The 16,986-nt window shown below is 35.0% G+C and overlaps 2 protein-coding genes across 2 annotated transcripts; one reads left to right on the top strand and one right to left on the bottom strand.

Moving 5' to 3' along the window:
* Window positions 1–1,706: 1,706 nt before the first annotated feature.
* Window positions 1,707–2,351, top strand: LOC131650708 (uncharacterized). The gene has a single exon (XM_058920410.1). The coding sequence runs from the start codon at window positions 1,707–1,709 to the stop codon at window positions 2,349–2,351; it is 645 nt and encodes a 214-aa protein (XP_058776393.1).
* Window positions 2,352–5,190: 2,839 nt separating this feature from the next.
* LOC131647495 (uncharacterized) lies at window positions 5,191–8,222 on the bottom strand. The gene is made up of 10 exons (XM_058917390.1): window positions 7,956–8,222; window positions 7,689–7,827; window positions 7,335–7,599; window positions 7,138–7,234; window positions 6,844–7,050; window positions 6,613–6,739; window positions 6,359–6,513; window positions 6,137–6,257; window positions 5,661–6,028; window positions 5,191–5,561 (listed from the first exon to the last, which is right to left on the bottom strand). Exons 3-9 carry the CDS (start codon window positions 7,477–7,479, stop codon window positions 5,726–5,728), a joined length of 1,155 nt encoding a protein of 384 aa, XP_058773373.1. The 5' UTR covers window positions 7,480–7,599; window positions 7,689–7,827; window positions 7,956–8,222; the 3' UTR covers window positions 5,191–5,561; window positions 5,661–5,725.
* Between the last annotated feature and the right edge of the window lie 8,764 nt (window positions 8,223–16,986).

Genomic DNA, 16,986 nt, shown 5'->3' with positions numbered 1-16,986 from the left:
CAAGATTTTTAATCTTAGAAACAAAAGTCACAAAAAATGAGGAAAACTTATGTAAAAGGGGGACAACTTCTCTACCCATCACAAAAAATAGGGTAGAGTACATTCCACCAATCATATAACACCATTTAATTTTATCATGTTTAATTATTTATTAAATGATGCACTTTTTAGTTGTTTTCATATATTTTACACTAGGGTAACTCTACCCAACTTTTTGTGTTGGATAGATAAGATCTTTATCTAAAACTAATTAACAATATCTATTACATTTAATTTAAACTTTATTACATTTAATTTAATATTTATTACGTTTAATTGGAAAGAAATCTTCCTTTTTCCTGAGAAGACTTATAGTCATGTCCATGCATTTACCTTTTTTTTTTTTTGAAAAGCCAGGTCCATGCATTTATTAATGGTGAATCAATTATCATTATATCAATTTAATTTAAATATTCAAATTTTGAATCATACTTATATTAAAATATACTCTGTATTTATTAATATTAAATTGATGCTTTAGATTTATTCTTCCTCAATTTTTATCCTAGTCAATTGGATCTGTGCACAACTCAGAAATATGAAGGAAAGATGCCCAACGATTTTGGGTGATGGCAAAATTTTCAAATTCAAACATTTAAAAGTGAGAAGTTTAATTTCAATTGATTTTTGTTATTACTTCAAATTAAAAACTTCTAAACTATTCTTTAAAATTGAAATTTTTTAAAAATGTTAAACATAACGAAATATCAAATGTTAAACATAGCAAAATATCAAATGTTAAATTGAAATAATAATAATTCGGAATTTTTAATGAAGAATATAACCTTTAACATATATTTCGTCAAAAAAAATTTGCTAAATTAAGTATGGTCAAAATTGAGTGAAAAAAATTACCCATTATTTTAAAAATTCCGCATTTGACATGATTATATAAAATTCCGCCTTATTAAAAAATTCCGCATTATTTTAATAATCATGTCAAATTTAATGAAGGATATATAATTACATAAACAAATTTGCTACTTGCTAGTTATATAAAAGAGGTTAAAGGTAGTGCACTGACAGTGTAAAAAAGTTTTACACTGTCATCCAATAGAAACAAATCGTTTTGCCATGTCATATAAGTTTTTTTAAAATTACTTGTCCTGATTCATGGTCGTGATTGGTTGACAGTGTAAAACTTTTTTACACTGTCAGTGCATCACCCATTTTCTCTATATAAAATATCATATTTTTAATGACAAGGTTAATGAAATACATTTGACATATATTTTTATTGATGATATCTCAGTTGGTTAAGTTTAACCAAATTTTTAAATGAATAGATAGGAATTCAAACAAAAACAATTATTAGTGAAATAAAAAAGAGATCACGGTGATTAAATAAAGGATTTAATGATATGTACAGTGACACTATTATCAATAGAAAATTAATATTCGGTTAAATCATTAAAAGAATTTTGACCTAATATTTCTTTTAGATTCATTGAATAATAAATGTATTTAGTCTTTTACGTAGACCATAGACCATATACATTACATTCATTATTCAATTAATCTAAAAACAAAAATCTTTATAAATTTCGGTAACCCTGATTCTCTACCCCATAAGCGCCCACACGCAGAAGTTTGTTTCTGTAACAATGGCGGCATCATCATCATCATCAAAATCTAATATTCCAAAAAGAAAAACAACAAGAAAAAAAATGGCGGCACGACCAGCAGCTGCAGCCAAATCCAATACACCAAAAAGAAGAAAAATGGCGGCACCAGCAGCAGCAAAAAACACTAAGAAACCAAGATGTTCATGCTTACCGGATGAATTATGGGAAAAAATCTTCAAATCTCTCAACTGCAACCACCAGTTTCTCTCCGTCGTCTCCAAACAGTTTCTCTCTATCACCAACCGTCTCCGATCCTCTCTCACAATCACCGACGAAACCATCCCTTACCTTCCTCGACTCTTTCACCGGTATCCTAACCTCACATCCGTAGACCTCACTCGCTTATCCCAAGCACGTGACCTCGGCGCCATTCTTACACAAATCTCCACCTTCTCCATCGATCTGCGTTCATTGTCATGCAACAGCTTCGCTGCAAATGGATTTCTAGCTTTGTCCAAAACGATGAAAAATTTGACCTCATTTTCGTTTACTCCTTTGTTTCCGTCCACTCGAAGAATGGGTAATATTAAGAAGAATGACTTTTTATTCATCCTTCATTGTTTCCCTTTACTTGATAATCTCAATCTCAGTTTTTATCCCGATGAACCTAGTGATCAAATCCTCAAGTTTGAGTTGTTTCGGTCACGAATTGATGGCCGTTTTTCATGGAAATATGAAGTTTTATGAATGAATAATAATATATTTATAGTTAAATTATACAGTAGTTTGTTTTGTTCCTCCTATGAAATTCCACTGATTTATTTATATATTTTCTTCTGTTATTTTAGTATTTTTGTTATGGTTTCTTCATCCTTATGCATGCACAATCTTTAATTGGACTTTATCTGAATGCATTTGTTGAAGAATATATTATTTTGGTTAAATAATTTGTAGCATGATTTTAAATTGCTATTAAGGTGGCAGATGCACAAGCAGCCTCTTAGTTCAAGAGAGGAAGACTTTTTAGGTCTTCTTTGGAAAAAGGAAGGTTTCTTTCCAATTAAATATAATAAATATTAAATTAAATGTAATAGATATTGTTACTTAGTTGTGGATGCTTTCAGGACCGGCCCAACCCGTTTAGAGGTCTAAAGCAAGTTTTAAAGTGAGGCCTTTTAAATGTATTTTAAAATTTATTTTTGTGATTGCTAAGAGTTAAACTCAAGACCAAAAGAAAACGAGACCTATATTTTACCAACTAAACTACAATAGTATATGTAACTCAAGTGTCATTATATATTTTTATAACAAAATGAAAAAATTTCGAGCTAAACTTTTGAGGCCTAAAGCCCTAGTTTGAGTAGCTTGGCCCTTGGGCCAGCCCTTGATGCTTTTTAGGATAAATATAATAGATTATGGTATGTTAATAAATATTGTATTAATTTTTTAAAAGGATAAATAATTTAAAATCAAGATAAATGAAAATGAATAGATTGAGTAGTTTAAACCGACCGCAACGACACTGAAGAGAACGAAGTCCAACATTCAATAGAGACAAAATGCAGAGAAAATGGATAGAATAACGGTTCACAACTAAGAACATTTTATGACTAGGAGGGAAAATACAAAGCAGTCAGAGTAATCAGATCAATCCTACGGTCCGCCACATTATTCGAGGTCCTTTCACAGTTCACTTACCAGCAAGCTCTTCTATATAAGAAAAGAAAGTGAGCCATTTAAAGGTAATCTCTCATTCATTCGAAATCTCCTCTTTTAACTTAAACACTAAGTTTAGCGTTGGAGTGCTAACCTTGCAGATTATTTTTTTCCACTGCATCGAAATCGAGGATTGCCGCCACGATGGATTTAGGTTCATTATTTTGATTATTATATTGTTTTTGCGCAAAACATTGACGTCGTTTTAGAAGAATTTTTTTGTTCCTATTTAAGTGTCGTTTTATAATTTAATGTTATAATTTGTCAATTATACCCTTATTTTCTCAATAACTCCACCTCACATTTTTCAATTAGTTATTGGAAAAAGAGAGTGTATGAATGAATTTATTTGGAAAGAGAAAAATAAATAAGAGTATAATAGAAAAAATAACTCTAACATTCCACTATCTTGGTTGAAGAGCTTTATGCTAAAATGACACTTAAAAAGGAACGGAGTGAGTATAACATATCATTTATCATTTATTATTTATATAATCATAAAACAACAAAGATTTTTTGTACTAAATGAATCAATGATATTAATGAATAGTCATGTACTAATATAATATAATAATAATAATATAATAATAATAAATACAAAAATGACAATTTTAAAAACACGACAAGTAAGTATATATAAAATGGAATTATTAAAAAAATTATAATAAAATCAATTTAATTCAAAAATACATTCCTTTGAATATAAAATTAGTTGTATATAATCGTAGTTGGTGTAGTTACAAATAGCACTAGACAATAAGTTGTCTATAAAATTAGTCATATATAATCGCAGATGAAATCAAAAAAGATTGAAACTAATTTATCTTAACAAAAATATATTACTACAAATACGTTTAGAGTATTATTTTGAGTATTATATTGCAACTATTATATTTTATGGTTACTCTAACATCAAGAGAGATATCATTCTTATACCCGTTACAGTATTTATTTCAAAAAAAATACTATCTATTTATTCTATAATAATTCAATAATAATTAATATATAGTTAAGTGATAAATAATAATAAATATTTTAATATACATGCTTAGAATTCTAACAATTACAACTTTTTCAATTTGATTTCTTAAAAAAATACGGATTTCTTTCATTTAAGATTTTTGTAATTATTAAATAAACCATACAAATGCTTGCACACCATTTAAATTTAATTTAGATGGTACATATTCATGAGTAAGTCATATGAAGAAATAAACTAAAAGTATAATAAATAATAAATATTACTAAATTGAGTTTGGTTATTAGATGGCAAATCATTAAAAAATTCATAGTCATATAGTCATATCATATCTGATGTACATTCAAACTACACAATAACAGTTATACATTATCTTAAGGACTTATTCTATTCAAACTACACAATAACAGTTATACATAATCCTAAGGACTTATTCTTTGTGTATGTATAATCTTGAACTTGATGAGGTATGGTCTTGTTATGGAAACCTCATATAATATACCTTTCATACCATTCAAACTTCATACAATATAGCTCTCCTGCCACATCACATTATAACCTGCCACAACAATTAAAAAATATTAGAAACATAAATTTGGTAACTCTTTAATTAGAAAATACAAATTAGAGGGTCTGAATACCTTTAAGGCCATATAAAGAGGTAATCTTGCTCCCGACTATAAGGGAAATATTGACATCAATCTAATAAAATAATTCATCCAAAATATATGGTAATTTTAATTTACCAAAATATGGACTATTGAATAGCTTATAATGTTTCAAAATAAAAAAAGATAAAAATTTAACAATATGAAGGCTCCATTAATAAGAAATAACAGTAGCAATGAAAACTTAATTTAAAGAGAAGTTCCAAATTATGGGCTAAACAAATCCCACAAAAAGCCAAATCAAAGATAAACTAAACAACTCAAAGTGCATCACAGTTTAACAAAACAGAAAAAAACAACAGTTCAAAAACTATAGTGAATGAACCAAGTAGACTAATCCTTCTCAATCTTTATGTTTTTCAGAATCCTAGGGTCGCCTGCATCGATAACTCCAGCAACATCTCCAATTCCTCTCTTAACAGAATTACAATCTGCAGAATCAACTTCATTATGTGCTGGAACAGAACCATTGTCATCACAAATATCCTCAGCGCCATCATTTTCAAATTTTGAACTCAAATCCCGAGCTACCCCAGCAACCAACTCATTTTGAACATTAGAACCAATGGCAACTTCTTCAACACCAGAATTTTTCTAAACAATTTACAATATTAAAGTTAGTCATATGAACATGCATCAAAGAATACCTAAAAAAATTAAAACAAAGTCCAACTGATTGAAAAGTATAGCAACCTTCACAACTGAATTCAGATCCTGAATATCACCAGCAGACATATCATTTTGTACCACACCAGCAGTCAAATCATCCTCATTGTCAACCGATTTTTAAAACAGTTAATAATTGTAACATTAATCAAATATATGAACAAACATGAAAGCGACATGTTACACAAAAAATATGAACTAACATGAAATAGAGTATTATCGACCTTTGCAGCAGATTTGAACTTTGAAATTATATCTTTGCCAGCACAAACTTTTTTCACGCGAAAAGACTGTTCATATCCAGAGCTCACATCATTTTTTACATCTATCTTAAACAGAAATGTTTGATCAACAAAACCACCAATCACTTTAGCCACAATTGTTGGCTCCTCTTCCTAAAAATATATTTAAACATCAAACAAAATGTTGTCACTATCAACTAATATTTTGATTATACTGACAGATGAAAATATGTAAAAATTGTTTACCATATAAATACTCACCCGATCCATTTCAGCAATCAAATCAGAACATGTCATTTCGGTCAGAAAATAACAATTGCGATCAAAAAGCACGAAAGTAGCAGAATCAGTTTCATCAATTACCCTGAGTTTGACACGGAACCTACATATTTACAAAGTGGGAAAATTAAATATTAAATATACGAGTTTAGAAAAATTAGCCACTGATATTTGGAACAATTGAAAAAATTTACAATTAAACACCTTGGGATAATTGTCCAAATATGCTTGTCACACTTTGGACAGAACAACCTTCTGGAGTCTACAACAACACCCTTGTTGCAGACACATGCAGCATACCACCAATCATTGCCACCAGAAACATGTTTGATTGTGCCTAACACAACACAAACCATATTCTGTAGACATAAACAACAAACAACAATGTCAAATTAACCTATAACATAATAAGCATGTAAGGAAGGATAAAAATGAAATAAAAGTAAAATGCACATTACATCTTGACAATCTTTTAGTTCCTCTATTGTTTTGCGTTGACTCAGATTTAAGAAATCTTCTTCTAAACTCATCTCAGAAGCATCCTTCATATAACTAAATGATTGAGTAGGCGATCCAATGTTATCGCTATTAAGAAAGAAAAAAGCAATAATCAATTTTCAGCATTCAGAAAATTTGAGAAGACTTAATTATACAAATTGAACAGATATGGAAATCTAAAAAGTATTTACTTCAGCTTCAAAGAATCTGCCTCAGGTGTTTTTGGGTTGAACAACAGTTTGGTACAGTTCATTGCATTCTGCATCTGGATCTTTCCATTGTACAATTTGACTTTCAGATACTGAGCAAGAACAACAACTGGGTCGGTGTTACCAGATTTGAGGTATGCATCAAGTTCATCAACATATGGTCCAAACAGTGTATAGTCAAGCTTCATCCTACATGAAACCAATTAATTTAAAAGTTATTGGACTGTAACTATAACTGCATATAAAATAATATAAGTTTTTTAGCATGTAACTTACCCATCAGACTGTAACTCAATAACATTAAACTTAGTAGTTACACCATTCCTTTCATAGACCCTTTCACGTCCAACAGCAGACAAAATGACCACAACATCTATTACATAAATTTGACATACTAGATTACGACATAATTGATTAAGAAAGAAAATCATACAATAGATAAAAAAATAGAAAGAAGTAAATACAAATTTTACCAATCAAGTAGTCCATGTCAATTTTCCCAACGATCTCTAGGAAGGACACAAATGAGTAAGGGGATACTGTTATAAGATCATCAAAAAAATTTGTAACCACAGTAGAACTCTGGAAATTCAACTTGAATTGGTGTTTCGTGGTCATATATCCTCCAGTATTAGCGGCAACCCCAAAATATTGTAAATTATAAACAATACCCTCACGAATCTTATTCTAAAATCGAGACAGCAGAGCCTTACGAACAAAAGGTTGAATCTTGAAACCCTATAAACAATAACGAATCAAGATCAGAACAAAACCATATATAATAATAAGCAAAGAAAAAAAATTACAAATCAAACAACAACAACAACCTTCTCATCCATTAGAACCATCTCCATAACATAATACTTCTGTTTCGAATTCATGTCTGGCACAAACCACAATCGAATAACTCGAACAACAACATTCCATGACTCTTTTGCTGGTGTGATTTCAGAAACAAAATCGCGTCTTGCAGCGGCCATAGGAAAATAACGCAAAATTGTAAGGGTTCAAAGGGGATGATGAATTGGAGATGAGATAGGTCATATTTATACATGTAGAATAAGGAAGAAATACAGAAAGTTGAAAGAACAAACCTTCAAACTAACATTGATGATGCAGTGATTAGATTTTAGGAGATGAGAAACCAACATTCAATTATTTGCATCGTGAATGGAATAGAAGACCAACCGCCGAACATTAAGGGTTTGATTCAAATTTTTGAAAAACCTAATTTGAAATAGGTTAAGGATCAGAGAGATTTCTAAAAGCGTAATAAATTTGGAAATGTATTGGGTGTGTAAACTGAAAAAATTGGGAAAAGAGAGATGTATCAGAAAGGACCAGTGCATTGAAAGAGAATAAAAAGAGGGAAGGGATAATGTATCGTTTACATACACATTGTTGGTGGAAATAAAATTTAATTAATAAAAATAAAATTGAGGGAAGGGATAATGTATCGTTTACATACACATTGTTGGTGGAAATAAAATTTAATAAAATTTAATTAATAAAAATAAAATTGAGGGAAGGGGAAGACATTTACTATGTACGTGGAAAAATAAAATAAAAACTAAAAATAAGAATAAAATTTAGGGAAGTGGAAGAGATTTACTATGTACGTGGCACTATGCCAAATTTGTCTTTTAGCAGCACCCCTACGAAAGCGCTTTTATGAAAAAGCGCTGGCATAGGTTTCGCTAAAAACAAAATTAAAAAACACGCTAAAAAAGCGCTCTTATAGGGGGGGTTACGAAAGCGCTTTCTAAAAGCGCTGGTATAGGGGGGGGTTACGAAAGCGCTTTTCAAAAGCGCTCTTATAGGGGGATTATGAAAGCGCTTTCAGAAGCGCTGCTATAGGGGGTGGGGTACAAGAGCGCTTTTGCCCCAAAAAGCGCTGGTAAAGGCCTGGCTACGAAGGCGCTTTTCAGAAGGAAAATTACTAAAAATGGAAATCTTAAAATTAGCATGGGACCTAGAATGGTGAAACTTGGCAAAGTTGCCAAAGTTCTCATCTAGCTATTTTCTATTGTATGATCGGTAAGTAAATCATCATCAGAAATTTTTTACTATCCTAAAATAGAAGAGCAGCAAAAACAATTGAAAAAACGTAAACAAAAGGAAAATTTTAGTGTTTTAAAACTCGGACTGTGAATCAAAGATTGGAGGATAAAGTAGTCTGGTAAAATCATATGACTTTATAGACAATTGATCTGGTAAAAATTAGTGTAACCCAGTCGATTTATTAGTTAGACCAGTAAACCATCGGGTTTCTTGATCTTGTAGGTAGATCTTTTTCATGTTAATATTTTAGTTTAATTACAATTTTGATCACTCTATTTTCATTTTTCTTAAGTTTTGGTGCCTCTGTTTTAAAATTTAATTTAATTAATATTTATAATTATATTAATTATTTATGATAATTAAGTAATGTTAAATTATTAAAATGAACTTTTTTTTTTAAAATTTCAAAAATTGGACCTATAACCTTTCAAAACTATATCATGAATCTCGTTGATGTTTAATTTGGTCAAAGAGAAGAGAATTATATATTTTATAATTACAATATTTCTCTATAGTGCATTCTCATTAAACTTATTTATTATTAATTATATAATATAATAATATAGTAAATTAAAAAATTAGTTGTACGATATAATAATATTACAAATTAATAAAAGTTTAAAAAATAATCATGTTACTAAAGAAAATTAAAAATATATTTTCACATTATTTTAAGTATGAATCACATTTTTTGGAAAATAAAGTTTATTTCACCAAAGGAAATGGAATTAAATTTTAACATTAATTTTAGTATAATCTCATTATTAATTTTAAGTAAGAGTCACATTATTTTTACTAATTTTTTTATTTATAAATTTTTATTTCTCTATTTTATCTTATATTTTTAATTATTTATATAGAGCATACTATTTATTTCAATATTAGTTTATGCTATTAGTATAAAAATGTATACAATGTTGACATTTTTGTTTTTGTTTTTACGATATATTTAAGCAATTTTATTTATTTATTATTAATAAAAATATTAATTAATCTATTTTCAAATTTAATAAAATTAAGAATTTATTTTATCAAATTGGATAATATCCAATAGCCGCACACACAACTAACTTTCCATCATACACGTCACTATCAAGAACATATTTATTTTATTTTAATCACAATTATCATTATTAGAGACACAACATTCTTATTTTTAAATGTTAAAATTTCTCTTTTTCTCACAGGTCACTATTAATAAATATATAGTTTACTTCATTAACAATTACCTTTATTTAAAACACAAAATTCTTATTTTCAAATGTCAAAATTTTTATTTTTCTCACGGGTCAGCAAAATATCTATTTTATTATAATTAATAACTACCTTTATTTGTGACATAAAATTGTTTTTTTTAAATGTCAATTTTTTTCTTTTTTCATTTTACAAACATTTTTTTATGATTATTTAATATAATTAATTTTATATTATTATTGATCATTTTACAATCAAATAATTCATTTTAAAGTTACATGTATACTTAAATTCTATTCAATAATTCGCTAATGAGTCACTTATTTCTTTTCTAAATCAACTTCAACGTGACTAGGAATGACAATTTGGCCCATCCCCAGTGGGTACCCACAAAAATACCCATATCGGGTAGGGTAAAAACTCGCAAAAATGGGTACGGGCACGGGTAATTACCCATTAAAATATACGGGTATGGGTGCGGGCACGGGTACCTTACTACCCACCCCGCCACATACCCGCACCACATGTTTATATAGTTTTATTTATATTATTATATAAAAAATGCATGTTTCTAATTTTTTTAAAAATATATCGCTATTAAATCTTTACACATTTTAATAAAAGTATTTATTTGTTTCTTAACTCAATAATAACATGCATAATTTTTTTAATATTGTTAAAAAGACTTAAACTATATGATATTTTGTAATTAAATAATTTAATTTTACTATAAATGCGGGTAAACGGGTACGAGTATGGGCATTGAGGTACCCAAAGGGTACGGGTACGGGTATGAATATTGATACCCATGCGGGTTTGGGCTCGGGTACGGGGATTCTTTTAAACTGCGGGTATGGGGACGGGTACTAAAGTACCCTGCCCAAACCCTGCCCATTGCCATCCCTAAACGTGACACATGACTCCATCACATTTTTTTTTTTTTTTTTTACTTTTTCAACTTTTTTCATGAATCACTCACTATTAGGATCAGGGGTGTTCGTGGTGCGGTTTGAACGGTTTTGACTCTAAAAATCATTCGAACCGCAAGAGAAAAAAAGTGCGGTTCGGTTTGAATCGATTGACTTTCAAAAATAAAACCGAACCAAACAAAACCAAACTAATGCGGTTTGGATTAGTTCGGTTGGTTCGGTTTTTTTTTTTAAAAAAATTATTGAGCCATACATACACATATAGAGGAAAATATAATTTTGTGTTTAATTATTCATACATTACCATAAAAAAATTTATAATTGTCAAAATAAGTTTATAATTTGATACATAAAAACACGTCTTATAATTTTATCTTAGGTCTAAAGAATGATATACATGAAATTGCATTCGTAAATAAATATTATAAAAAGAATACGATAACATATATTTTGTCAAAATAGTATTTATAAATTAATAATATTTTATTTTTTATGATATATAAATTAAAAGAAATATCATACATAGAATATGATAAAATATACACATAATAATTGATTTCTCTAAAAAATTAGAGAAATATATATTATTAGTAATAAGATTTTGTAACATAATGTGGTATGATTTGGTTCAGACTGTTTTATAAAATAAATACCGCAAACCTAACTAAACTACGCAGTTTGTTAGAAAATGACCCAAACACATCCGAATAAAATATAATTTTTTGCGGTTTCGATTTGGTTCGATTCGATTTTGCAGTTTTTTATTGGGCCGGTTTGATTTTGAACATCCCTAATCAGGACAATATCTATTTTATTTTAATCAACAATTGTCTTTATTTGAAAGATAAAATCTTATTTTCAAATGTCAATTTTTTTTCTTCTTTTTCCATCTCACATGTTCCTTTTTTTAGAGTTATATAATACAATTTAGTTTATATGATTATTGTTAAATTTTATGATTAAGTAACTCATTTCAAATTTATATGTATAACTAAATACATTTTACACTATATCTGATCTAACCTGATCAGAATGGATCGTCAAGGCGGCTGGATCTGGCTTGATGAACAAAAAGGGGGGGGTACCTGCAAGGTTCTCCGATGCTAAAGTCAGAAGCTATTAGAGAGAATGAGGGTTTAAGAAGTAGAGAATGAATACCTTACCCTCTAGTGAAAGAGGGTATTTATAGCCCCCAGCGCTGGGCCAAGGTCTCCTAATTGGGCCAAATCCAATTGGAGGCCCACGTGCTAGGAAACTGCTAAAACAACCTCTGCTAGGGCTGAGTCAGCAGGTAACTCACGTTCTGGATGACCGTGGCGTAGGATTCAGAGGTGGTTGACCAGATCCTTCGCTGAAGTGTTACACACGTGGTCTTTGTGCTTGACCAGTTCGTAACGGTAACAAGGAAATGGGCCCAAATGGATTGGGCCTGCTCGGCTGGCAAGGGGAGTTGGGCCTGCTCGGCCTAGTCCAGAACAGGAGCCCCCCAAGTCGTTAGTCCCGTGGGAGTGACGACTTTCGCTAAGGGTTGGCCGAGCATATATCCAAACGAGCGTTCGTGGAAAACTAAGGTCTTCTTGTAGACTGGGTCCTCGGCTCGCGGGGAGCGGAGTTGTTGTGGAGAGACGCTCAGGCCGAGGAGACAATCGGTTCGACGGTGCATAGTTTGGCCGAGGAGGTGGACGGAGCTGTTGTTGGTCTTAAATTGAAATGTTTCGATTTGTCTTGTAAGGCTTTGACTGACAGGTGGCGACTGTTTGGAGCGTCATCATTATTCCGCCGTTTTTTGGTTCAGGCATTAATTGTGCCTCATTGGGCTTCCCAATGCACTTTATGGTGCCTTTCGCGTTTCCCCATGCTGGGAGCCTTCTTTAGGGCGTAGGCAATGATTGCGTCTCTTAGGCTCCCTAGGCAATCATGGCGCCCTTTGGTCTCCTTTCACTATATAAAGAGTGAGGAGGTCATTCATTTGTCACTTAACATTTGAATTTCTCCCAAGACTCGCTCAAGGATTTCACCTCCCATCGTGTGTTCCTTCTTTGCTATCTCAAGTAAGTGTCCTCGTCTTCTCCTTCATATTTACTTCAGATTTAGGAGATTTAGCTATGAGTATGCCGAGCGGGTTAGGAAATGGTAAATATTTTGTATGTGTTTGCCGAGGGAGGTTTAGGGTTGACGAGGGAAAACGGTTACGTGAGCCGAATAGACCATGAGCCTGGAGGGGAGCCGAATGTGTACGTCGAGCACGTTGTGAGAGTAATCTATGAATGGCGCGCGCGTTTTCCTAGGGTAGTTTGAGTGAGACGAGGATGTTATTTGAGTATTTTGTTTAGTTGGTCGTTGAGGGCCAGCGTCATTGTCGGACTTTAGCCGGCTAGACCCGGCCATCACCGAAAAGTGCCTCGGTGATGTCGGTCATAGGTGGGAGCTTTTCTTCGCCTGTTCTCCTCGCCCTTTCACTTGACTTGCGGTGGAAGGGTGGATTTGACAAGTCGAATTCATTGTTTCCTCTACTTTTCAGGTAAATGGACGACGAAGCCCGGAACGATGCTGTCCTCGACATATTTGACGAAGATGAGGCGATTGGTTGTTCGCAAGATGAAGAAGTTCTAGTTGTGGAAGTCTCCCCGAGGAAACTTGAGGATTGGGTGGCCGTCGCCCTTAAAACAATCGCCTCGCGCTTTACGGCGCTTCCTAAGGAAGCTTTTAACGTTCTCGAAGACCTTGGGCCGGGCATGGACCCTTCATGGGGTGTTTTCGCGCCGAAGTCTCACCAGAGGATCTGCTCGGCCTATGCCAGTCCTCGATTTGCTATGTATGAGTTCGTCTTCAAGGAGGCCGGGCTGAGGCTTCCTTTCACGCACTTTCAGCGAAGCGTTTTTAGGTGGTTGCAGTTGTGTCCGTCCCAGCTTCATCCCAACACCTTTGCTTTTCTAAGGGCTTTTGAAATCGTGTGCGGCTTCTTGGAGGTCGATGCAACTCTGCTTCTCTTCTTTAGAGTGTTTCATCTTCAGAGGTTGCGCGACGGGGATGGCAAATGGAGTTGGGTATGTTTTAAGCAACCGAAGAAGCTGTTCGCTATATATCAGGATTCCATCAAGCACTTCAAGAGCCGATACTTCATGGTCAAACCTTTTACTCTTGAGGCTGATGATCATTTGTTTGAGATCCTCGAATACTACCAGGATAGGGTGAAAAAGGCGGGTCCTTCTGCTCGGTTTCCATTGGAGTGGCAATACGACCATTTTGAGAAGGGGACCGATGCATATATCTTCAGGGACCGGAGGCTCGTCACCTTTGTGGATGGGTTTAGGCCGGCTGTGTGCATGTTGCCCAACGGGGATCCTTTGTTTGACGAGGATGGGGGGCCTATGCTCGAACCTCGATATATCAATACCAAGGCTATCCTCGAGTGTGAGACTGACGGGGATGCAGTGATTTTACTTGGTGAGGAAACTATTTGGTTGTTTGTTTTGTACTTCTTTGTTGCTAATTTCTTTTGTTTTGCGGGACAAATGGCTGACTTGCATGACAAAGTTGTGAAGATGAGGGCGAAGAACAAGGCGACCGTAAAGGGAGTGGCGAAGAGGACTCGCGTCGAGGAGATTAAAGCGGCTGCTGCGGCTGGTGTTGGCTGTAGTTCTCCTTCCTCGGCAGGGACTACGCCGGGGAGTTCTCCGACTGAGAGGAAACAAAGGACTGATGGGGTTCCCGAGATTCGTCCCCTGATCAACGACAACCCTACTGACGACGACATCGTGCTGCCTCCTTGCACCTTGCACCGAGGGCTTTTCTCGAGAAAGAATCTCTTGCTGGAGAGGGATGAGGTGAAACATATAATTAAGCGGGACAGGGTGGCTCGGGAAAATGATCTGGCCGAGGACGTCGAGGGGATGATGAGGGTGACCGCTTTGGCCATGGCTCTAAATTCTCAGAGGGTTTGTCCCCAGAAGGATTATGACGTCCTACTACAGAAGTAGAAACATTGGAACATGATTTCGAAAACTACCAAGATAAGTATGAGATTCACACTCATGTTGTCGAAGACCTCTACAAGGATTAGGACAGGGTCAGGGAATTGGAAGCCGAGGAGAAGAGGTTGTGGGAACAGGTCGCCGAGTTGGAGGAGTCTCATCTTCCCGCGGCCGATGAGGCGGAGGACGAGAAGGCTTTGGAAACTCGTTCCCAGCTGTTGGGGAAGGTGAGGGAGCTCGAAGTGGACTGTGTCGCCACCCTGGGGGTTGGTTTCAAGGCGGCTGTGGATCAACTGCGGGTCCTCAACCCACGTTTGGTCATTGTAGGGATTAGCCCGTATAACAAAGTTGTGAATGGCAGGATTGAGGCGAACCTGGACTTTGATGATTGGGAAGACGGGCAGGACGGGCAAGGTGGCGGAAATAATGGGGGTAAGGACGATGATGGTGGTGATGTGTGATTGGTTTGTATTTTCTTGTTTGTTTTCTGGCCTGCGTGCCAAGATTTTGTCGGCCTTAGAGCCGTGTATGACTTGTATAATGGGCGTTTTCCCGGTATTTTTGGGGCCTTCGAGCCGTTGTAATGCACTTCTTTTCAGTGATTGGTAATTGTGTTTTGTTTGTACGTTTATTTTATCAATTCGTTGTGTGTTTGCTTTCTTATGCTCGACCAGTATTTGTCATCCGATTGTGTAGGGAACGAATCGGGTAGGTGGGGTATATTCCCGACCTGAAGCGAATTCGAGGCTGCATTCGGAACCAAGAGCTCATAGCGCGGACTATCCATCGCGAGCTGGGGTCCGGCCAGTGTGGTACTACGATGGCGAAGCTAGATGTAGGTTTCCCCGTCGAATCGAGCAGATGTTCGGTGGGAGCAGCGACGCGATTTGTGATGTTTGAGAAGAATCGTCTGTACCGAGACGCGTCTCTTGGCCGACCAGGTGGCGTCGTTGCCGAGCGGTGGTCGGTGACTTTGATGTAAGTTTTACCTGTAGTACTGACGGAGTTTTTCGGCGTTCCATGGTCGAGCAAGTTTTTCCCCGAGTAGGTTTTCGAGGTAGTAGGCTCCGTGCTCGGTTTTTTCATAGACACGGTAGGGGCCTTCCCAATTGGGAGCAAGTTTGCCTTCGCGCGAGTCTTTCTTGTTTCTGAGGAGGACGAGAGATCCGACCTCAAACTCGCGTTTGATGTCCTTCGCGTCGTGGCGAAGAGTGATTTGTTGTTTGATTTTGGTTTCTCGGAGTGATGCTCCATGGCGTATCTCCTCGACCATGTCGAGTTCTTCCCTCATAGCTTCATCGTTTAGTTCCTCTTCGAGAGGGAGCTCGGTGAGACGAGATGGTTCGCGGATTTCTACCAGGATTACGGCTTCGGTCCCGTAAGTTAATCTGAACCGAGTTTCTCCTGTGGTCGAGTGGGGGGTGGTTCGATAAGCCCACAGAACGCTGTGGAGTTCTTCGACCCAGGCCCTCTTCGCTTCTCCTAGGCGTCGCTTGAGTCCTCGGAGGATGACCCTATTGGCGGTTTCGACTTACCCGTTGGTCTGGGGGTGTTCGACAAAAGTGAAATGTTGTTTCCTACTGAGTTAAGCGACGAAGTCTTGGAATTTTCTGTCTGTGAACTGTGTTCTGTTGTCGGTGACGAGATCTCGGGGTATTCCGAATCACACGAGCATGTTCCGCTTGTAGAATCGTAGTATGTTGGGTGGTCGCTTGTATGCTTGTTCGGGGGAGCGTTTCTTGAATTACGGATCGGTTGCTCCCTTTCTTCTTGGTGCTCGCCAACTTGGAAAGGATGTCTGCTCGCGCGTCGTGCTCGCGAGGGACATGTTCGACCTTGGCTTGAGCAAAGTTTTTTATTTTCTCCTTGACCATGGCCAGGTATTCGACTAGTAGATCGTTTTTGGCTTGATAGTCGCCATTCACTTGGGAAGCGACTGTCATACCCCAATTTTTGCCCCATACATT

Source organism: Vicia villosa, linkage group LG2 (assembly GCF_029867415.1).
Source record: "Vicia villosa cultivar HV-30 ecotype Madison, WI linkage group LG2, Vvil1.0, whole genome shotgun sequence".
Lineage (NCBI taxonomy): Eukaryota > Viridiplantae > Streptophyta > Magnoliopsida > Fabales > Fabaceae > Vicia > Vicia villosa.
The sequence above is the reverse complement of the archived record's forward strand: the minus strand, read 5'-3'. Positions and strand labels throughout refer to the sequence as shown.

Coding starts and splice junctions, on each gene's coding strand:
- LOC131650708 (XM_058920410.1), top strand. CDS start 1,707: ATGGCGGCACGACCAGCAGCTGCAGCCAAATCCAATACACCAAAAAGA.
- LOC131647495 (XM_058917390.1), bottom strand. CDS start 7,479: ATGACCACGAAACACCAATTCAAGTTGAATTTCCAGAGTTCTACTGTG. Junction 7,235..7,334: donor TGACATGGACTACTTGATTG/GTAAAATTTGTA, acceptor TTTATGTAATAG/ATGTTGTGGTCATTTTGTCT. Junction 6,258..6,358: donor ATTTGGACAATTATCCCAAG/GTGTTTAATTGT, acceptor GTAAATATGTAG/GTTCCGTGTCAAACTCAGGG.